A 21,410-nucleotide genomic window follows, 5' to 3' on the forward strand; every position below is an offset into this window, starting at 1 on the left:
TAAATATGTGCGTCTCAAGATACATGATTGCACTCTCCCATAAAAAAATGTATTCCGAGGGAATTGTGTATCTTGAGATGTAAAGATCTAAGATTCCCAAGTTTATCCACAACAGGGGAGTTGATTGAGTATGCCACTTGGCAAGTCATATCATCATGACTTATTTGAAAAATAAATCAATTTTGTCAAAAGTGACCAAATTGTTTTACAAGTTTTGTTTGATCTCTATTTCCATTTTCTTCTTCATTTCTAACTGTACGGCCGATCAAAACTTCAAATCAGCTTAAGTTTTTTTTATTTTCTTTCTTTTATTTCTTCTTTATTCTATTTTTATTATTAAAATAGATACTTTAATAATATTTACTTCAATTGCATGCACGTTCTTGAATGATTGCAATGATGCTATGTCAAAGAAATTAAAATGACACTTTTACTCTATAGTGTCATGGCATAGTAAGATGTTTGAAAAATAAATCAAAATTTTTTTTCAAGGACTTCGAACCCTTTTTTATCCTTCTGTTTTACAACACACTCTCGATAGTTTTAAAATAAAGGCAACGGTTTGAAACATGAGCAAAGAAAGAGTTAGTTAGGGACGGTGCGTCGCATGCATATATATATATATATATATATATATTATATATATATATATATATATATATTATATATATATATATATATATATATATAAATGAATGAAAAAATATATATATATATATATAGAGAAAAGAAGACAGAATTGCAGAATAAGTCGGTGAGAAGCAGCAGGAGGCTGTCGCTTGCCGACGTTAATGATTGATGAAGAAGAATCGAGAGTGAGGGGTCTACATCGTAGGCTACGCAAACCAAACCCAATGATTGTAAGAATTGAAGTAGTGGCAGTTTTATTGGGAAAACTCTATGTCTAACCAACCATATATTAGCAATTGAGTAGGACTAATCTGACTAAGTAAAGAAAAAAAGTGCCTTACTGAGACTCATCCACTCCCAAAACAAAATCTCGAGGTTAAGTCTTAGCATGAGCAGGGGTGGATTTACACTGGAGCACTTACCTTAACAAGAATTTTCAAAGTAACAGATTTTTGGGGCAAATAAAAAAATCTGCCACTATTCTGCCTACCCAATTATTTATTTATTCATTTATTATTTTCTTTTACTCTTAATTGTCTTTACCAAAATATATATATATATATGGGTCCCGTTCGCCACCCTTAGTTTTACCACACACTTTAACAAACACGTTTTGTCTTACATGGGTTAGAAGTTTCGGAATGAGCTGATTTTTGGTGAGGATGATCTCTATGGTGAGGAGATCATCCTCACCAAAAATCAGCTCATTCCAAAACTTCTAACCCCATCAAAATTGATTTACAAAAAATGGACGGTCCACGATTTTTCAACGTGTAAACATGGGGCTAAACATTTCGGAATGGGCTGATTTTTGGGGAGGATGATCTTCTAATCATAGAGATCATCCTCACCAAAAATCAACTCATTCCAAAACTTCTAACCCATGTAGGACAAAAAACGTTTGTTAAAGTGTGTGGTAAAACTTAGGGTGCTGAACATTTCCCTATATATATATATATATATATATATATATATATATATATATATATATATTTTCACTTTAGGTTGCACACACCAAAAAATTTCATTCTATTTACCCCCACATGGGCAAAGTCCTGGCTCCAACCCTAAATCTTTTACCTTTACCAATTTAATAAGGACGGCAATGTCACTCTTTTATTTAATTTAATTGGAAAAAGGCCAGTGAGTAGGGGTGCAACTTTGTCCAGTTCAAATCGAGAATCAAACCAATAGTTTTGGGGTGGTTTGGTTTGATTTGGAACAAGTTGCGGTTTAGTTCCGAGTTACAAAAATAAAGAATTGATCAATTTAATTCGATTCTCGGATCAAACTTGTATAGAACTGAATCAAACCGAGAACCAAACCCCAATATAATATATATATAGGGTCGGGTTCCTGCGACACACATATAGACAACGTGTTTGTCTTATATGGGCAAAAATATTTGGAATGGGTTGATTTTTTGTGAGGATGATCTCTGTGATGAGGGGATCATCCTGGCAAAAAATCATCTCATTCCAAAACTGGTAGCCCCATCAAAATTGATTTACAAAAATTGGATGGTCTATAATTTTTCAACAAAAATTGGACGGTCTAGAAGTTTCATAATGAGCTGATTTTTGGCAAGGATGATCTCCTCACCACAGAGATCATCCTCACAAAAAATCAGTCCATTCCAAATATTTTTGCCCATATAAGACAAAACACGTTGTCTATATGTGTGTTGAAATGGTTGTCGTTTGAACCTGACCCACATATATATATATATATATATGGTCCCGTTCAGCACCCTAAGCTTTACCACACACTTTAACAAACGTGTTTTGTCTTACATGGGTTAGAAGTTTTGGAATGGGCTGATTTTTGGTGAGGATGATCTCTATGGTGAGGAGATCATTCTTACCAAAAATCAGCTCATTCCAAAACTTCTAACCCCATCAAAAATGATTTACAAAAAATGGACGGTCCACGATTTTTCAACGTGTAAACATGGGGCTAAACATTTCGGAATGGGCTGATTTTGGGGGAGGATGATCTTCTAATCATAGAGATCATCCTCACCAAAAATCAGCCCATTCCAAAACTTCTAACCCATGTAGGACAAAAAACGTTTGTTAAAGTGTGTGGTAAAACTTAGGGTGTTGAACATTTCCCTATATATATATATATATATATATATAGGGTCAGGTTCAAAGGACAACCATTTCTACACACATATAGACAACGTGTTTTGTCTTATATGGGCAAAAATGTTTGGAATGGACTGATTTTTTGTGAGGATGATCTATGTGATGAGGGGATCATCCTGGCAAAAAATCATCCCATTCCAAAACTTGTAACCCATCAAAATTGATTTACAAAAATTGGACGGTCTATAATTTTTCAACAAAAATTGGACGGTCTAGAAGTTTCATAATGAGCTGATTTTTGACAAGGATGATCTCCTCATCACAGAGATCATCCTCACAAAAAATCAGTCCATTTCAAACATTTTTGCCCATATAAGACAAAACACGTTGTCTATATGTGTGTAGAAATGGTTGTCCTTTGAACCTGACCCATATATATATATTATATAATATATATATATATATATATATATCAGCACCCTAAGTTTTACCACACACTTTAACAAACGTTTTTTGTCCTACATGGGTTAGAAGTTTTGGAATGGGCTGATTTTTTGTGAGGATGATCTCTATGATTAGAATATCATCCTCCCCAAAAATCAGCCCATTCCGAAATGTTTAGCCCCATGTTTACAAGTTGAAAAATCGTGGACCGTCCATTTTTTGTAAATCATTTTTGATGGGGTTAGAAGTTTTGGAATGAGCTGATTTTTAGTGAGGATGATCTCCTCACCATAGAGATCATCCTCACCAAAAATCAGCCCATTCCGAAACTTCTAACCCGTGTAGGACAAAACGCGTTTGTTAAAGTGTGTGGTAAAACTTAGGGTGCCGAACGGGACCCATATATATATATATATAAATAAAATTATTATGAATTATTTTAGGAGTTAGGACATATATTAATTATCTTTTATGAATAAACTAATGACTTTTTATGAATAGATTTGTGTTTTATTGTATGAAATTTTATGTTTATTTTTTTATTAAAAAATATTACTTACCATTTATAGAATATTGACAATTCATAGAACCAAATCAAATCAAACCGACTTTAATTCGGTTTGGATTGATTTTGTTCCAATGGAATTTGGTTTGGTTCTGATTCTTATTTAGTGGAACCGACCTACGTCGGTTCGATTCCAATTTGACCTCAAGCCAAACCAAGTTGCACCCCTTTGACCTCAAGCCAAACCAAGTTGCACCCCTACTAGTAAGCCAGTCTGACATATTGGATATTGGTTATATATAGAGTTATAATTTGATTGCACCTTTCTCCATCATCTTTTACCAACAATTCTATCAATCTTCTACAATGAAATTTTACAATCACTCACATGGGCATTAAATAATTTAGTTAAAAATCATCTCTATTAATCATTGTTGTCAAATGCACTCGCATATGCTATTTTCTATGAGTAAATGATGACATATGCGATTTAGGATTTTTAGTTCATTATGCCATGACATACAAATGTACGTGATGATATATTACTTCAATGGTCAAATCTTTGACCATTAGAACATTAAATTTAAGTTTTTTGTTTAATCTATCTTCTCTTACAACTACCTTATTTTCATCCCTAATTTTGTAGTATTCTAAGTTATTTATTTTACTTTTTTGCTTGCATATATATTTTTTAAGTCTTATTTTTTATTTTATTTTTTTAAAATATTGAACTTATGCATTCTAACATAAGATCACAGTATCCAATGATTGAAGTATTAAAGCAGAATCCATTTTAATTATCAAGACCTAAAACTTGAATTTGATAATTAAAATAATCCACATTTGTACCATGAATAGTTTATACGTTATTGATTATTTAGCTCTTGAGTTCTTTTATTCTTGTTACTAAATGAATGACTAAATGTAATTGAATTTACTCAATTTGAAAAATGAGTGCTATACAAATATATATATATGTATTAAATTTTTTTAAATATATTTTACTTTTTTTAAATACTATTTTTATTAATTTTTTTGAAATAAATAATATTTTGTGCAATATATGTTCGAATATGCCATATATGATTTCACATATGCTATTTGATAACATTGTTTTTAATCTACTACAAAATTTTACAATCACCCACTTGGCCTCAACTAAAGTATGCCAAATTAAGCAAAAAAAAAAAAAAAAATTGCACTCTCTCTTTCTCTCACATAAGCTAGAACAAGAGAGATGGGTTTTGACCTGAAGGAAACTTTTAAATTTCCATTAATGTAATTATTACGGAGACCATTTTTCTCCTTACCTATGACTGAGACACTTGTACCCAATATAAGGAATCTGCACAAAAGCACCAAGCTTTATCTGTGAAAAATCTATAAAAAAACCACCAATCACAATGGGTTTCCACTTAATATCAGCGCGATGTGAACCGTGCACTAAAGTAGGCACAGCTGTGGAAAGATAAATCACAAAGTTAGCCCGATCTGCATCACAACAGCAACACCCACAAACATAGGTAAGCAAACTCATAACTCAGTAGAACATTCAGCCCGGCTTGTAAGCCCCAACATAATATGACAAAACATTAATAATGATCTGCACTCTCCCTCACGACGAATCTGGAGGTACTTATTAGGTCAGGGGTAGACATGACATTCTCTTACTCAATCGTTCTAAAAAGTGAAATCCTATCAACTCAGCATTAAATACACTGAGACATTACTAATCCTACTCAAGTATCAACATTAGGCATGGACACGAAACCTAGGAACATAGTCAATAGTCTTCATCCTACTCAACAGCCAACTGACAGTAAACCCAAACTAGTTGTGTGGTGACACTTGTCTTTGTAAATAAATTCTAAAAACCCCATTCAAAAATTGAAAAAATGTTCAAAACCTGAATCATCTATTCATCATCTTCCCCAATCTTCAAACCTTCATTTTTCTCTGTATTTCTAATTTAATCTTTGAAGAATCTTTAGCAAGCACGACATTGGGGACCACCCTCCTCTCCTTACCTTCATCTGTCCTAGAAGAAATAGAAGAGCAATGGTCTACAAATCCATCATCAACAAAGGAAAGAGACCGTTAGATTAGGTTCCAACCATCATCTGAAGCCAATTCACATCTCGAGGAGTAAAAAGCCTTCACAATAATGATGTTAATCAAAATTGAACTAGAACCATGGTTACTTTCCGCTCCTCCATTGACGTGGAAAATTGAGTTTGTGTTTTAGAGAGACATGATGTGTTGGGCCACAATTAATTACAACATCACATTAATAGCCCCTACTCACATCCAAACTCGTTTGAGAGCTAAATTTGCAACACAATTAACTTAACATGATCATCCGAGGTTAGTAAGATTTGGGGATTGTACCCCAGCAATGAAAGCATATAAGATGAAGATGACAAATGTGGAAGCATGTTCTACTAATCTAAAAATCATTAATTGGGTCGAGATAATCGAATATTGCATAAAATATTACGGAACATCAGCAGGCCAAGATGTTGCTACAGTATCTGCTAACACTTCTCTAGCACTGGACCAAATTACCAAAACAAGGCTTAGTAAATCAATTCAAACAGTGCCAGATGGGGATCACAAACCAAAATTTTTAACACTGGATGATTTGGGTGACTAATAGAAAATGTGACAATGTTTCGATAGGAAGGTCCACCCAATTGGACGTCTAGAATATTAAAAATGTAGAAAAGATGCATAAAATGATTATGTTAAAATACTGGTTATATGAGCCCAAATAGTATAATCCTGGCTATATTTATAGAGAAAAACTGAATCCAAGCACAAGATGGAATAATAATAATTGCTTCTAAATTAGAGAATCATAAACTACATATACAAAAAATTTCTGTACCACAAGATTAAGTTACTCATCATCTTTGTATGGGTATTCTTCGGGAACCTGCTTCAGAAGCTTCACCCGCAACTCGTATGCGTCATCTCCTCGCAACATATCACGAATCCATGTCACTTCAGTCTTCATCGACACCTTACATAAAAACACAAACTTATAAAACAAAAAATACAACACAAAGTAAAGACCAGATTATGCTTACTTGCTACAGAAGATCTGAAGAATATCAAACTTAAGGTCTCCTAAAACTTAGTAGGTAGCATTGATTGGTCCATTAAACTTAAGACAATTCATCATTCTCCAAAAACCATGGGAAAACTGGTAACTCCAGCTCTACTCTATTCGATATGAAATTATAAAAATCCAATATCACTAAATATGCAGCAGAGTCACCTACAATGATCACAAAGTCAAAGAAAAACATTGCACCTTGACCAATTTTTTATTTTATTTTATTTTTTTATTTATTTTTACCTAGTAAACAATTATTGGGGAAAACTGAATAGAAACAAAATTTTTGAGAAAATCACGAGTAGAATATGATCGTCTTACTCTTAACTATTTCTCAGTTGAGACGACAAATTTCAGACCTTGATCTATGGTTCAGGTTTCTCTATAAGAAAGGCCAATGGATCATGTGAACCACAGGGATCAGGTATACTCTATGTCATCTAAGTTATCTTGAAGGACCGATTCTTCATAATGTGAGGAAGGAGAGAAGGAGCATTATATATAGTTAGAAGGTAAAATCAAGCAATTATGCAAATCTAACCGCCAATCGAAATTCTAGTCTACAATTTAAGGACACATATTTCAAAGGAACTTAGATAATCAAGGTTTGCTATTAAAACAACTAAGAAAAAAATCAGACCAGTTCCAAACAAATAACTTCGAAACGTATTGCTAAAATTATGGAGAAACATATGAAACCTAAACAATGGTCTATGCTTGAATCCTACAACATTCAGACCTTAAAATGATAAATAAGTAACATAATTTAATTAAACGGAGAGAGAAAAGATCAAGAAAATGATAACTATTGACTCAAAGTACGGAGATCCAACTAAGCCCTTAAGCACATAATACTGAACTTAACACAGAAAAGTGTCTTCAACAACAGAGTCCATGCATCAGCTACTTGATTTGATGCACCTATCTATCTATTTCAGGTTAGGTCTTCCATGCATGGACTAAGTATAGTAAGGTAGACCCATCTTTCATTTTTAAGAATAATTATGAGGCAATAATCATCACAATAAACTAAAATGAATGTGAGTTATTCACCATCTCCAAGGCACCCCTGATAACCCCGCTTAGGATATTGCAATAATATAGGCCTTGGCATGTATCAGGAAGCTCGACAAAGTCTACTAGTGGGTTATCCTCCAAAACAAGGCTGCAACTCATTCCATCGGAGTCCCAATTGGTCACAGATGCTGTGACACCTAAGAACATCTTGAAACCAACCTGCTTAAAAGAAACACCAAAGCCTGTATCAATAAAACCTATCTAGTATTATTGGAGAGGAAATTAGAATATATTTATAATAACCAGTGACAAGTGAATCATTTTGAAGCACCCAGTTGTAGAAGAGTGACTTAAATATGTTATATCCAGAAAACATGTAACTATGCTTCACTTTTACAAGATCGTGATAAATTTTGATTATTTGTAATAATTTATGTAAAGAAATGTAAAAATCCAATCTATCCTAACTTGATGCATTAGCATTTCTGAAACTATGCATGCATTCCACCACAAAGCCCACATCACTGATCTAGGGCCAACCCCAAGACTCCACATCTCCAAAAATGAAATCTGTTTTTCCTCCAAATTTCTAGGAATGGAAGTCCATTTTTCTGTACTTCTGCAGAAAGAAAAATAAGGGGAAAAGACCTTTGCACACTTCTCTGAGGTTCAAATTCTGGAAGGTGGAACCTATGAAAGACCCTCAAAGAGAAAACTCAAATTAAAGAGAAGGAATGGCCTATGTAGCACACCAACTTCAATTAAAATTTGCACACCAGTTCTTACATATTCCTTGAAACAACCAGACTTTTTCAGGAGATTATTTGATTTTTTTTCCCCTCAGTGAATATCTGTTCAACACATGAAATGCATTCCGTATCAATTCATAAAAGAAACCAAAACAGTAGTAGCCAAAGTGGGTCATACTGAAACGCCTGTGGGGAGAAGTAAAAACCCAAAGGCAGATTCCATTAGAAAAAATTGAAAATAAATGATTTATCCCAAAGTCATATCAATTCAGAATAGCCAACTTAGTGTCTATGAGAAACCTAAAAAGAAATTGGGCTTATTTTGAAAGGTAAGTGGGTTAGTGGTCAGTAATTAATGGGTGAACACAGGTTTTGAACCCAGGTCGCAGTATCAACTCTCACAAACCTTACCAACTTTGCCAGCTGGCACCTTCAAAGGAAGGGAATATGTAAAACTAAATAGATTCAACATACCTTTGCAATTACTTCAGCGGTTTCCTTGAAGTCGATACATCTGGAGACATTGGACTTTGCTAGAAATTCGTCAATCAATCGAATTCCTATGTTATAACCCCTGTTAAAACAACACTTAAATGGTCTCAATTATATAACTATCCAAATGATTAAGTTTTATTATCAAACAAAAAAATCCCTTTTGTTTTGGGATTGGTTACTAAAGAAAGATATTGCTAATCAATGCAGGAACAAATTGATGGAATTGTATTATTATTTAAATCACAAAAACATACAACACGCAATCTTGTGCAAATAAAGAAGGTATTGACATGTATTGGAAGAAAACATTGTTAAGCATGCCGAAAGAAATCAAACAACAAAGCCTTATCACAATTACTTATGGTTAGCTACACAAATCCGATTCTGCCATTCCACTGTATCCAGAGCCATATATTCTGCTAGAGGCCCAGGGTTGTCTTTAATAGTATGAAACAATTACATAAGAAGGGGAGGGCAACCCCAACCCAAAAAAACATAAGAAGATAAGCCAGCTAGGGCACTAAAAATGGGTTGGATTTTATCCAAAATCCAAGTGATCTGAATCTGAATTTAGCGTATTTGGACCCTTGGAGTAGACCCAAATAAAAAATGGGTCAGATATGGATTGATGTCCCTTGATCCAAGTCACATTTGGGTTAGATATGGATCCATCCCTATATCTGCCTAGATCCGAATTATATATTGCTTTGAAAATTATATTTTTATGTTTTTCAAAATATCTTTTTTTCTACTACTTTAATATAAAATGAATTTTTGTAAAATAAAAGAACTATAATAGCAAAATAGAATAATATAGCAATAAAAAAAAGAAATATGGCAAGAAAATGTTGAACAGTCCGAAATTATTTGACCCGAATCAAGCAATTCAGTTGGGTTCTGATCTGGATTTAGTGAAAGCAAAATGGTTCAAGCGTTCAGATATGGTTTAAGCTAATAGGATCCAATTTTTTTATTTGGATATGGATCTAAATAAAAATTTTGGATCTGGATATACTCATATCTGGCCTGAACCTGACCCATTTTAAGCCCTAAAGCCAGCTAATGGTATACTAGGCAAATAACTCAATTGAATTTGTAAGCTCAAAAAAGTGCACACACAAAGCACTGGTGTAGGATCTTTGTTAACCAGACCAATGTTTTCAGATGTTGAGGCATGAGGCGAGGCACTTGGCTGGCTAGCGCCTCGAGGCATAAAGTGTAAGCCTCACGTGTATACAACATATAAAATAATTAATATTAAGCAATGGAAAAATTACGATAGCTACAACATACTCCAAAATTTGAAATCCAATTGTATTTGACTGATTCTAATAATTTAATCCATAGATTCTAATCTATCAATTTCATCTTATTTTTCCCTTAGACTTGAGTGAATAAACCATTCATCCCTTAGTAAAAATAATAGTTCATCCAATTCTGCCTGTCCGTAAACGTTTGTACTTGATGATCTCCACCAAATTTGTTTATTGTGACTTTAGAAAACTTAATGGACAAATAAGACCAAACTTTGTTTGTTGTATAATCTATACTTCAAGTATTAAAACAAAAAATGGAACTACGAACTACACTTGCCAAGCAAGCAGTACTACAACTATCTATAGAGAGACGGGGCAAACTACGGTTCATGCCCTACAGATTGAACTCAACAAAAAACTAAATAAATTAGATGTTGTGGTGGTCAATTCCCTCACACATGAAACATAGATTCTACAATAAAATCCAAAATGCAAAATTTCTAAATCCAAAGTTCCAAATTAGCATCCAAGGATCCCAAAAAAAGCATAAAAAATTAACAATAAAATTAAAACGGAACTAAAAAGGCTTTTAAAAATAAAATAAAATAAAAATTACATCTGATCAAGCTGCTTGTTGACTTCCTCTACCTCCTCCAGATCAGTAAGCAGCTGCCGTACGATAGCGCCGTACGTTAAGGTAAACAACTCCGCATTCTACACACGATTATAAAGAGATCAAGAAAAAATAATCCTACAAATGAGACCATAATTTAAAATTAGGGCATCTTACAACACGCTCGACGTTGGCGAAAACTGCATCTCCAGATCTTGGAGCGAGAGGAGCCATCGAAATATGATTTTTTACTTCTACAAAGATTTTAAAGAATTTTCTTTGGATCTTTGTTTGTGTGTTTCTGAATCCTGAAACGAGGTTGTGTTCATTCTATAACGGCTCCGTTTGACAATGAAAAACGGAGTTGCTTATGGGTGCAAATCCTGTACTCCCAGATTCGGATAGCTAAACTACTCCTGATATCCTTCATTACACGCCTATCCATATCATTGTAGCATGTAAACCACGAAAGAATTAATTAACACACATCTTGGGGATCTGTTAGTAAAAGTTGGTGTGGCAATAGAATCTTTTATTAAAAATTAGATTCTATACAGACCTACCAAACTTGAGCCAAACACAACCTAACTACTTGGACAGAACACTCAGACGTTCTGGGTTCCTACTTACAACAAAGATCAAAATCGAAATCTGTTGGTTCTCCAAAATCAAATAGTGAAGGTTGAAGATTACTCTCTCTACAGACTACATTATACTGGTTGAGAAGTATCCTTTTATTTATTATTTAATGCTTCTTTGAGAATCAGAGAATCATATTCATTCCATTCTTTCACCCATCAATGGCGGACTCTCAGGTACTTGTTTCCTTTCTCTCGTTTTTTCCCCTAAACTGTAACTTCTTGTTATATAATAACTACTTTTGTGATTTTTTTGTTCTTTAATGGTATCTTATAGGTGAAGATTGGGTTCTTGGTCCCTCTCCGTAACACTCAAGAACAAGATGAATCAATCCCTAAATTACCAATTTTCGAAGGAATCAATGTTGTGGGCCGAAATGATATTTCTGTGTCGGACAAACGAGTGAGTCGGAAGCATATCAGCTTAAAAGCTTCGCTTGATGGTTCTGCCGATGTGATCGTGGTATTTTTCTATCTTATAGTTTTTGTGTGGTGTGTGTGTGTGTGTGTGGTAGTTCTACATTTTTGTTGAAATTTAAATTGTATTGTAGGAGGGATCAAATCCAATTGTTATTAGTTCTGGGGATCAAAGGAAGAAGTTGTGTTCTCGAGAGAAAATCGTGGTTGTTCATGGAGATATAATACAGTTGATTCCAGGGCATCATGTTTTCAAGTATGTTACATTGGATGGTGAGAAGCAGAAATCTTCATTGGAAACTAATAAAAGGTTTTCAATCGAAGAAAGGAAACTGAGCAAAAATGAGAATTTAACTCTTAAGAGAAAGCGGCAGATCGATGAAGATGAAGCTTTTGCTAGAACTTTGCAGGTTTGTTTTTTGTCACAAGTTTGTTGGATTTTGTGTTATATTATATATGTATTTTGCTAGAAGTAGAACATTTACCTCCTTGAAGCTTGAGCTGTCAATTTTAGTTCTTAGCTAATTGTAGATCTTCACTACTTTCAAATTCGGACATTTTTTTATTCTATTATAAGAAATGCAATACTAAAGTAGGTTTAGACTCTCTATGAACGAATCAAACTAGAGAAACTAATTTTATAGGAACTACTAAACAAATCTTGTGCTTCGACACTCTGTCCTGAACAAGGATTAGAAAGGTGGACAAAAAATGTGCAACATCGAATACCACGTCTATGGCTCATGGTTTTAAGTGTTGTCTTAGAGTCTGGATCGTTTGGTGTTGAGATTGAGTCAAAATGAGACAAGGACAGGATATAAGTTGAATCGATTTCAAGTCAAGCCGAGACAGGCTGTAAAATGAGATCAAGGGTGACTTAAAATGTGTCAAACTTGAGTCAGAACCAAGACTGGCATTCTATCTCGGGCGTGGACAAACCCAAGTTTACATGGATGATCTCAAGCCAATTTATTCAGAATGACATGTTGAAAGTGTTGAAGCTTATGATTTTATTTGATTGTTAGAGAATTTCCACTTTAAGGGATGTTTTATTTTATGTTCGATTATTGTTTGATGCCAATGGGTTATGGCTTAGCAATGCCAAAATATGAGAGGGAACTTTTTTGTTTTATTTTTTTGCTTTTTGGTTTTTTAATTAAATTCACTGTCTCATTTGTATCACTTTTTCCTCAATGGTGTCTGTCATTTTCATCCTAAATTTTTAACAGGCAGAAATGACAAACAATAGTCTTGTACAAGAAAGCTCTTTGGTGACTAAAGGTTCTGGTTACGCTCAGTCTAGGGTGGAGACTAATCTTACCTTTCATGAAGGCTTGGAAGCAATTTGTCATTTTAGTACCCCAAAAGAAAAATTACCTTTAACCTTTCGACTTTTGCAAGTACAAGGGCTGCCTGCATGGGCTAATAACTCCTCAGTTTCTATTAAGGATGTGTTTCAGGTGATAATGCTTATTTCTATCTTCGCTATTTTCTGTTATTTTAGACCTGTTTTTATTGTGAACAGAAGCAAAATGTTTTTTTTTTCTATATGTTAATATCCTTGGCAAAGCTGATATGGTTAATCTTATTATGAGAAGCATAACTTAGTAAAATATCTAATTAATGATAGCTCTAGTGAGATGTTTAAATAGTTGAAAGAGTGTATCATTCATAACATTAATTGGGAAATGGGTATGGGAAACGTCCTGAGAAGCAGAAAATGGGAAAGGGCCCCCAAAATTTTTTCTTGGTGTGGGTAGTGTAACCTAATCCACACTTAGGCCCTGTTTGCTATGCAAGAAGTCATCTGCAATTACAAATGATTTGCACTACTAATGTTTTGCAGTGAAAATTTTAGTATTGCTTTGTAACCACCAGGAAATCTCCTGCAAAGTGCCCGGTTGATTTTCACAATGCAAAAATTTTGCAGTGATTTCTTTTTGAAATAGAATGTCAGGAAGTTTTGAACTTATTCGACCTCATTAATTAAATATTGACAACAAGCAATTTTTCTAATGCAATAAGTTGGTGGTTTTCTTGTGAAACATCTCCTAGCGCATATGCGAAGAACGCATGTCCATGAATGCAATTGAAGTTTGAGAGTTGGGACTTTGCTTACAAAAGTGGCAAATTATGCTTCGCGAATGCCATAAAGGAGAATTCCAATTACGGTGATGTCACCCCCTCAATATCTTATAATTCTTCAAAATTGCGAATCCACGCCACCAATACCTTGTTAATGCAAATGCAAAGGTTTGGAATCGTCCTGCTTTGGACTTCAAAAATTCCTTTTTTCTATTTCCTGATTGTCCAACAAATCTAATATGGTGGAACTCTCCAGAATAAAAGGACTACTTGACTAGTTGGGTTGCATCACCCATGTAACTAAAGAGAACCTAAGATACACAAAATAGAGAGGAAGAATCCCTAAGCTTCCCATTCCACTCTGCAAGAAATGAGAAATGAAAAAAAAGGCTTGCATTCCCCTCTGCATATGGCATATATATGTATGGTTATGCTTATGCTTTGCTTTTGTTTTGGTTTCCCTTGTTTTTTCTTTTTTGGGGGCTATCTCAGCCTCCTTTGCAACCTCTTTCTTTCCAAATATTTATAAAATCTTCAAAATCTTTATACTTAAAAAAAAAAAAACATATGGCATATATATTAAGAGTTGCAAATTTTGGGTTTTTTTATCCCAAACTACTTTCTGGTAAAAGGCTAAAATTTGAGGAGGAAATAGATTACCTCATATCTTACCATATGACTCTTTGATTAAAGATCCAAAAGAGAATAATAGGACAGAGTAACTGAAATTGGTCTTTATTGACTTTTTTCTTTTTATACGAGTATAAAAATGTTGCAGATTTTATCAATTATATGTAAAATGATGTTTTTATGCCATTATCTTCTCTTTGCCCTTTGATAATTAGTTAGCTGGGTTCATGAGGGGAACTGATTGTTTGTCGGCTTAATTGATTAGTAGGGAAATGTGCTGGTTGCCATCCTTTCAAATTACATGGTGGATATGGACTGGTTGAGATCTGGTGAGTTTGATTTATTAATGATTGACTCCAATTACCTCCTTTTCCCCTTGATAGTACAGTTTGTCTCTTTCATGGTCTTGGAATTGGGTTTTAGCACAACACTTTGAACATGGATTTCATTGTAGATCATTTAAAAAAAAAAAATGATTCTGCCCTGCTATTGCTTTATTTGTTTGCATTGCATGCTTTCAAGATCTGCCCATATATCTTTGCTTTTTTACTTGGATTTATCTTGCATTTTGTAGTCTAACAGCAAGAGAAGTTTATTTTCTGTAGCTTGTCCAACTCTGACAAAGATTCCTCATGTGCTTGTTGTTCATGGAGAAGGTGGTGGTACACTGGAGGTCTGAGCTCTCAAAGTTGTAGCAATTCTTGAGCTGTTTGGATGTTTAATCTTGAATACTGGGACTTTCTAAACTTCACCACTTTTGAATCTTTACAGAAGAACAAGCCTGCAAATTGGATTTTTCACAAGCCTCCACTACCCATTTCATATGGTACACACCATTCGAAGGCCATGCTTCTTGTCTATCCTCAAGGGTTACGCGTTGTTATACATACAGCAAACTTAATATATGTTGACTGGAACAACAAAACCCAAGGTTTGTGGATGCAAGATTTCCCTTGGAAAGATCAAAAGGATTTGAACAAAGGATGCGGATTTGAAAATGATCTTGTTGATTATCTTAGTGCTTTGAAGGTATTTGTTTATATTCTTTCATATATAGGCCTAAGTTCTAAACTTGACTACAATGCATTTTTTTTATGCTCCTAAAATGTGTTCTATCTAATGTGGAGAGTCGATTTTCTGAGGGCATGTGTATCTTCCTCTATTATGCTAAAACAAGAAATAATTCTTTATTCCCTAATGTTGTATGTTCTGTAAAAGAAATATTCCTTTGTTTCTTAAAAGGAAGTGGAGATCTTGAGTTCGAATCCCCCCTTAGATTTATCCCAAAAATTTCCTGGTGTGTATGGGGGGAAGGGGACTGCACATGCCCCGAGTAGAAGATCTAGGAAGAGTTAGGACCAATAAAATAACAAATCCTTTGCAAAATGCAGAAATTAGAATATCTAATCAGTAAACCCTCCAGTATTTGTCTTATACACTAGATACTTACCAGTAAAATGCTGGAAATCTCCAGATCCTTCTTGATGAAAACTTTATGTCAAAACACGTATGGTTGCTTAAGCAGGAACAGCACTAATTACTGTTGCTTTTTAATGCTTGCAGTGGCCTGAATTTAGTGCTAATTTACCAGTCATTGGCAGCGTGAAGATCAATTCATCCTTTTTTAAGAAGTTCGATTATAGCAGTGCAGCGGTATTACATTGTTTCTTTAATTTCAAATTTATTTTTGTCTGAAGTCAAATGTTTGTCTCATTTGTAGGTTATGATGCTGTTGATGAAAACTGTATGTTATGGTTCTTTAGCTCCTATTCTCCGCACATGCAAAGTAAACCCTTTAAGGCCTCAAAATATCTTTAGTTTCACTAGTCTAACTTTCATGAGACACCATCTTTATCAAAAGTATAAGTAATTTCCTAAACTGTTTGCACTTCTCATTGTTGGTTAACCTTGCTACTTACCAAGAAAGTATTATTTTTATTCAATAACTACATCGACATGTATTCATATGCTGCATTTATATCAAAAAAGGGATCATGCTCCATTCAGATTCAATATTGAAGATTCTTGATCAAGAATCATCATGATGCCGCTCTCATATTTGAGTATTAGGACATTTCTTGGGAACTGTTTCTTCTAGAATATTGCTAACTTCATTGATTCACAAAGTATTGACATTAAAACATTGTGTCATCCTCCTAATCTTATACCTTTCCTGTTCAGTTTTTGGAACATTTTCCCAGACAAATCTCCTATTTTCATGATGTTCTTATTTTTTTTATTATTAATTTCAGGTTAGATTAATTGCATCCATTCCTGGATATCATGTGGGTCCCAACCTTAAAAAATGGGGACATATGAAACTACGTACTGTTCTGCAGGAGTATGTTTTTGAGAAAGAATTTCAACATTCGCCTCTTGTCTATCAGGTATGATTGGCCCACTTTCTTGACATTTTTAACATGATTTTTCTTTTCGTGACATGGATATTGGTGTTGACTCCGAACATGCATTAATGTATGCAAATATTGTACACAAATGTTTCTGCTCGGGGTTATGTCTTTTTCTTTTCATTCCATTCAACTGATCAGCTCTCCTAACACTAGACAGAACTAATAAAGTGGAACTATATGAGGATGAAATCTAAGCACTTTCTTGCTGTTTTACATAAGCAGTCCTAATTCTATTACATTTGGAATGATATTACTTTTATCTATCTAGTAATATTTACACTGAAACAAAACATGTCGTATTTTGTTTCAGTTTTCTTCTCTTGGTTCTTTAGATGAGAAGTGGATGGCTGAGTTCACATTGTCAATGTCATCAGGCATTTCAGAGGACAAAACACCTCTGGGCTTGGGGAAACCACTTATAATTTGGCCTACTGTGGAAGATGTAAGGTGCTCTTTAGAGGTAATATAATTATCTCAGATGAGTGGTTACTCTACTCTTGGATTCTTTGACATTATATCACTTTTTTTGCTTGATAGAATACTTGTTATGTTTCCTTTGAATTGTAATTTCTTATTCACCTCTCACGCTAACAGCCAATTCCAGTCTTAGTCACTGAGTTTGACTTGGCAAGTTCATAAATGAAGTTTGTTTTTTATACTAAGATTCTCATAATATTATAGTAATAAATTAGATAGCATTTAATTTAAAGATCAAAGTGTGTAATGTTGTGGTTTGTATTTTTTAGACATTATTTTGTTAAAACCAATGTGTATAAATGATTATTTTTGCAATTTTGTTTCTTTGACTTGGCTACTCTTGATATTGTAGTTTTGCTTTGCCCAAGTAGCTGGTATCTGTGATACCATAATATGACAACCTACTCAGGCTATTTATCTACTTCTGAACTCAACATTTTCCTTATTTGTTTTTCCAAGGAAAAAAAACATATAAAATGTATGCTGTAAGCTGCAACAAATCTTGATTGTACGCATGTTTGCAATATTGGTAGATTAATTACATTTAACATCATTTAAATACTTAACAAAACTAAACATGGAAGCGTGCCATTGACATATCATGGAACAATTGCATCTGTATGTGTCGTATAATCCAGGAAGTGCAGAGTTTCATCCCAATTGTTGTTCTACTATCCCAATTTACAGTCATATTTATTTACTGGTGCAGTTTTGAATTGCTTTTAGTATCTTTTTTCATTTTAGGTTCATCGATTTGTCTTCACTTTCATTTCTGCCTGGCCATCAGTGAAGATTGATCTATATCTCTGATTTCTTGCTTCGTTCCCAGGGTTATGCTGCTGGTAATGCCATTCCAAGTCCACAAAAGAATGTAGAGAAAGATTTCTTGAAAAAGTATTGGGCAAAATTGAAGGCTAACCACACAGGACGCAGGTATTACATTTATTGGCCTCTTCAAAGATTGGACAAAATATTTCTGTTTCACATAAGTTCTTAACATTTATGTCCTGAGACAGTTTTCCAATTTGAGGAAGTTTTGAATTTTAAGAAAGCTTCTGCTGTTGTTTTTCATTAAATTCTTTCACTGTGCTAACTGCATAACCATTTATTGAAGGCTAGGTGAAGAAACTAACAACCTTATGAAAATTGGCAATAAAAATAGCTTAAAAGTTTTTGACCAATGTTGTCCTGGCATAATTCCTGTGTGATGAATTGGCAAAGAATTTATTCTCCATCAATTAGACTTTTCAATCAAAAGTAGAATGATGGCATGCTCAGAGGAGAATTTAGTCTTTTGTTCTTACGTGGATTGTCTTCTTTATTCCCAATCCATCAAAGATTTTTCTAATCATGAGTGTATGCCTTTGGCCATTAAGAAATTATTTCCAAGTAGTAGAAAACTCACGTACTTTGGATTCAAGGTTTATAGGTTTTTTCTATGAACATTGTAACGTTTCTAGTTTCCATCTATAAATTAAGCTTTGGTGGTGTGATTGTGAGGTTGCTCTCAAAATTTTGAGCTATATTGAATTTGATATGCATATTTGTAGTTCACACTTAAACCTGTATACAGACCTTACAGTTCTGGTGATCACTGCAGCACAATTACGTAATAATATGTTTATTTGATGTTTCAGTCGTGCAATGCCTCATATAAAGACATACACTCGATATAATGGTCAAAATCTTGCGTAAGGGCTCGTCTCTAACCTGTTAATCATGCTTCTAGGATTTATATTTTGCCTTTTCCCATTGGTTATTGATCCAAGTCTTGCTGATTTTCTGGTTTAATTTGTCAAAGTGATTCCTTGTCTTTCAACAGTTGGTTTCTATTAACTTCAGCAAATCTCAGCAAAGCTGCTTGGGGTGCACTCCAGAAGAATAATTCCCAACTTATGATCCGTTCTTATGAGGTATGTTTGGTAGAACTTCCCCTCCAATGTATTAGTAAAAGCATCTTCCAGATTCTATGGTATACTTGATTATTCCATCATGATAGAATGATTGGGATCAGATTTGATGTTCATGTACAAAGAATAATTGACTTTTTATGACCCATAGTGTAGTGTCAAGGTAAATTTAGCAGAACATAATCACATTTTAAGATCATACATGTGCTTGTAACTCTGGTATTTCCAACATGTCAATCATTGTCAACCATGATTGACCTCAAAATAGTTGTCAGCTTTCCTCGACAATAATGTATATCAAATAGAAAGAAGTAATCAAGTTTGTATACTGGAAAACTACTTCAAATACCTAAGATGTAATTGACCAATAACATTTTGACTAAGTTACTGTACCATCCAGTAATTTCAAAGATTTCCTTCTTTTTTTTTTTCTTCCAGTTTTTTCAATTTTCAGGGTTACATTTCCTTTCTGGGATCCAAGTATAAGCGACATAGAATTTTACACGATGACCACAGGTCATCCTTTTTAATGGAGGTGCTTTCCAAAACCCAGAATGGACTCCAGCATTTCAATATTAACCTGGAGAAGTTGTCTTGGATAAATTCTGAATCCAAATTGTATGCTTTTAAGGATCTGCTCCGAGTTTAAATAACAAAAATACATGATCCTTACATTCTCAAGGGCAAAAGAAGTTTCTCTTGCAATTACTTTTCCAATAGGAATATTAGAACATTGTTTGATGTTCTTTTCTTTTTCAATCATTTCAGCTGGGGGTGCTGTTTTTACCACAATCTAATAAAGATGGTTGTACATTTTCTTGCACAGACAATGGTGGATCTGCAGAGGTAACGGGAATAATCTAGATATTCAAAATTTTAATTTATATTGACTCTGTAATGTTCAGGAATTATCAAGCTATTGTCCTTGAATGCTTTTTGACTTCTTCGAGATTATAAACCTTGGTGGTCATTCTGGTTCTTCTCTGCTTTCAGGGTAGTTCCACATCACCAGCAAATGGTCACCACAGAACGAAACTCGTGACTCTATGTGGGCAAGAAAACAGTAGTAAAGGTTCATCATCTGAAGTAATCCCATTGCCGGTGCCATATCAACTGCCTCCACAAACATACTCATCTGAAGGTTCAATCAGTGGCTACTCTATTTTTCAACACTGTTAGGACTATTGATTTGAACATTTTCCATTAAACTCAAGTAATATTTTCTTTTTGTTGCTTCAGATGTGCCTTGGTCGTGGGACAAGCGATATAACAAGAAGGATGTTTATGGTCAAGTTTGGCCGAGACACTTTTAACTATACTCCAGCCAGGATTCCTTATCCATCAACTTGGTCATCATTTTTTTCTTTTCTTTGTTATAGAAGTTATTTAATTTTAGGACTCCTTCCACAGTTGCAAGAATTGTACAGGCCTGTTGTACTCAGGTTTACTATTTCAGGATCGGATGCCTAAAAACAGAAATGCAGAAAGGTTTGAGCATCGAAAGGCTTTGTAAATGGGACGTTGAACAAATGGGTTTCGATTGATCAAATGAGTACTTTTTTCCTATCGGGATTATGAATTAAGGCCGCCAATGGAGCCAGTTTTTATTTTCACTGTTGAATCCATCATGTCTACAGTTTGGACAAATGATATTCTAATCTGTGACCCACTTTGGAGACTACTTAGGAATGTAATCGATGCTATCAGATAACTTTAATAGCCCTGTCTTTTGGGGAGTTCATACATATAAGATGGAAAAAACTGAACAAAAGAAAAAAACAATCCTCACTGTTGGCAATTTGCACTAGTTACTTAGATTAATGGTGTTTATAGAGGGTAATTTCTCATGTCTACATGATTAATTGGGATACTCCCGTGTTTTCAAATTGATAACATGCACCTTGAACTCAGTCTGTTATTATTCA

At 34.1% G+C, this 21,410-nt stretch overlaps 2 protein-coding genes across 3 annotated transcripts; one reads left to right on the plus strand and one right to left on the minus strand.

The window, feature by feature from the left end:
* Positions 1-6,425: 6,425 nt before the first annotated feature.
* On the minus strand, positions 6,426-11,276 carry LOC147411511 (uncharacterized). Its single transcript, XM_086449413.1, has 5 exons — positions 11,095-11,276; positions 10,921-11,018; positions 9,028-9,127; positions 7,841-8,023; positions 6,426-6,691 (listed from the first exon to the last, which is right to left on the minus strand). The coding sequence occupies exons 1-5, from the start codon at positions 11,149-11,151 to the stop codon at positions 6,569-6,571; spliced, it is 561 nt and encodes a 186-aa protein (XP_086305539.1). The 5' UTR covers positions 11,152-11,276; the 3' UTR covers positions 6,426-6,568.
* A 161-nt stretch (positions 11,277-11,437) lies between these two features.
* TDP1 (tyrosyl-DNA phosphodiesterase-like protein) lies at positions 11,438-21,098 on the plus strand. 2 transcript variants are annotated; one of them, XM_086449390.1, is made up of 16 exons: positions 11,438-11,732; positions 11,833-12,018; positions 12,107-12,382; positions 13,202-13,432; positions 14,956-15,016; positions 15,293-15,360; positions 15,459-15,716; positions 16,251-16,340; positions 16,940-17,074; positions 17,409-17,558; positions 18,405-18,508; positions 19,213-19,266; positions 19,398-19,488; positions 20,254-20,331; positions 20,479-20,635; positions 20,725-21,098. In XM_086449390.1, the coding sequence occupies exons 1-16, from the start codon at positions 11,718-11,720 to the stop codon at positions 20,796-20,798; spliced, it is 2,028 nt and encodes a 675-aa protein (XP_086305516.1). In that variant the 5' UTR covers positions 11,438-11,717; the 3' UTR covers positions 20,799-21,098. The 2 variants fall into 2 exon arrangements, with proteins under 2 accessions (XP_086305516.1, XP_086305525.1); XM_086449399.1 differs by having other exon boundaries at positions 11,458-11,732; positions 20,479-20,626.
* The last annotated feature ends 312 nt before the right edge of the window (positions 21,099-21,410 follow it).

Source organism: Akebia trifoliata, chromosome 1, assembly GCF_017979445.1.
Source record: "Akebia trifoliata isolate Shusen 1 chromosome 1, ASM1797944v1, whole genome shotgun sequence".
Taxonomy (NCBI): domain Eukaryota; kingdom Viridiplantae; phylum Streptophyta; class Magnoliopsida; order Ranunculales; family Lardizabalaceae; genus Akebia; species Akebia trifoliata.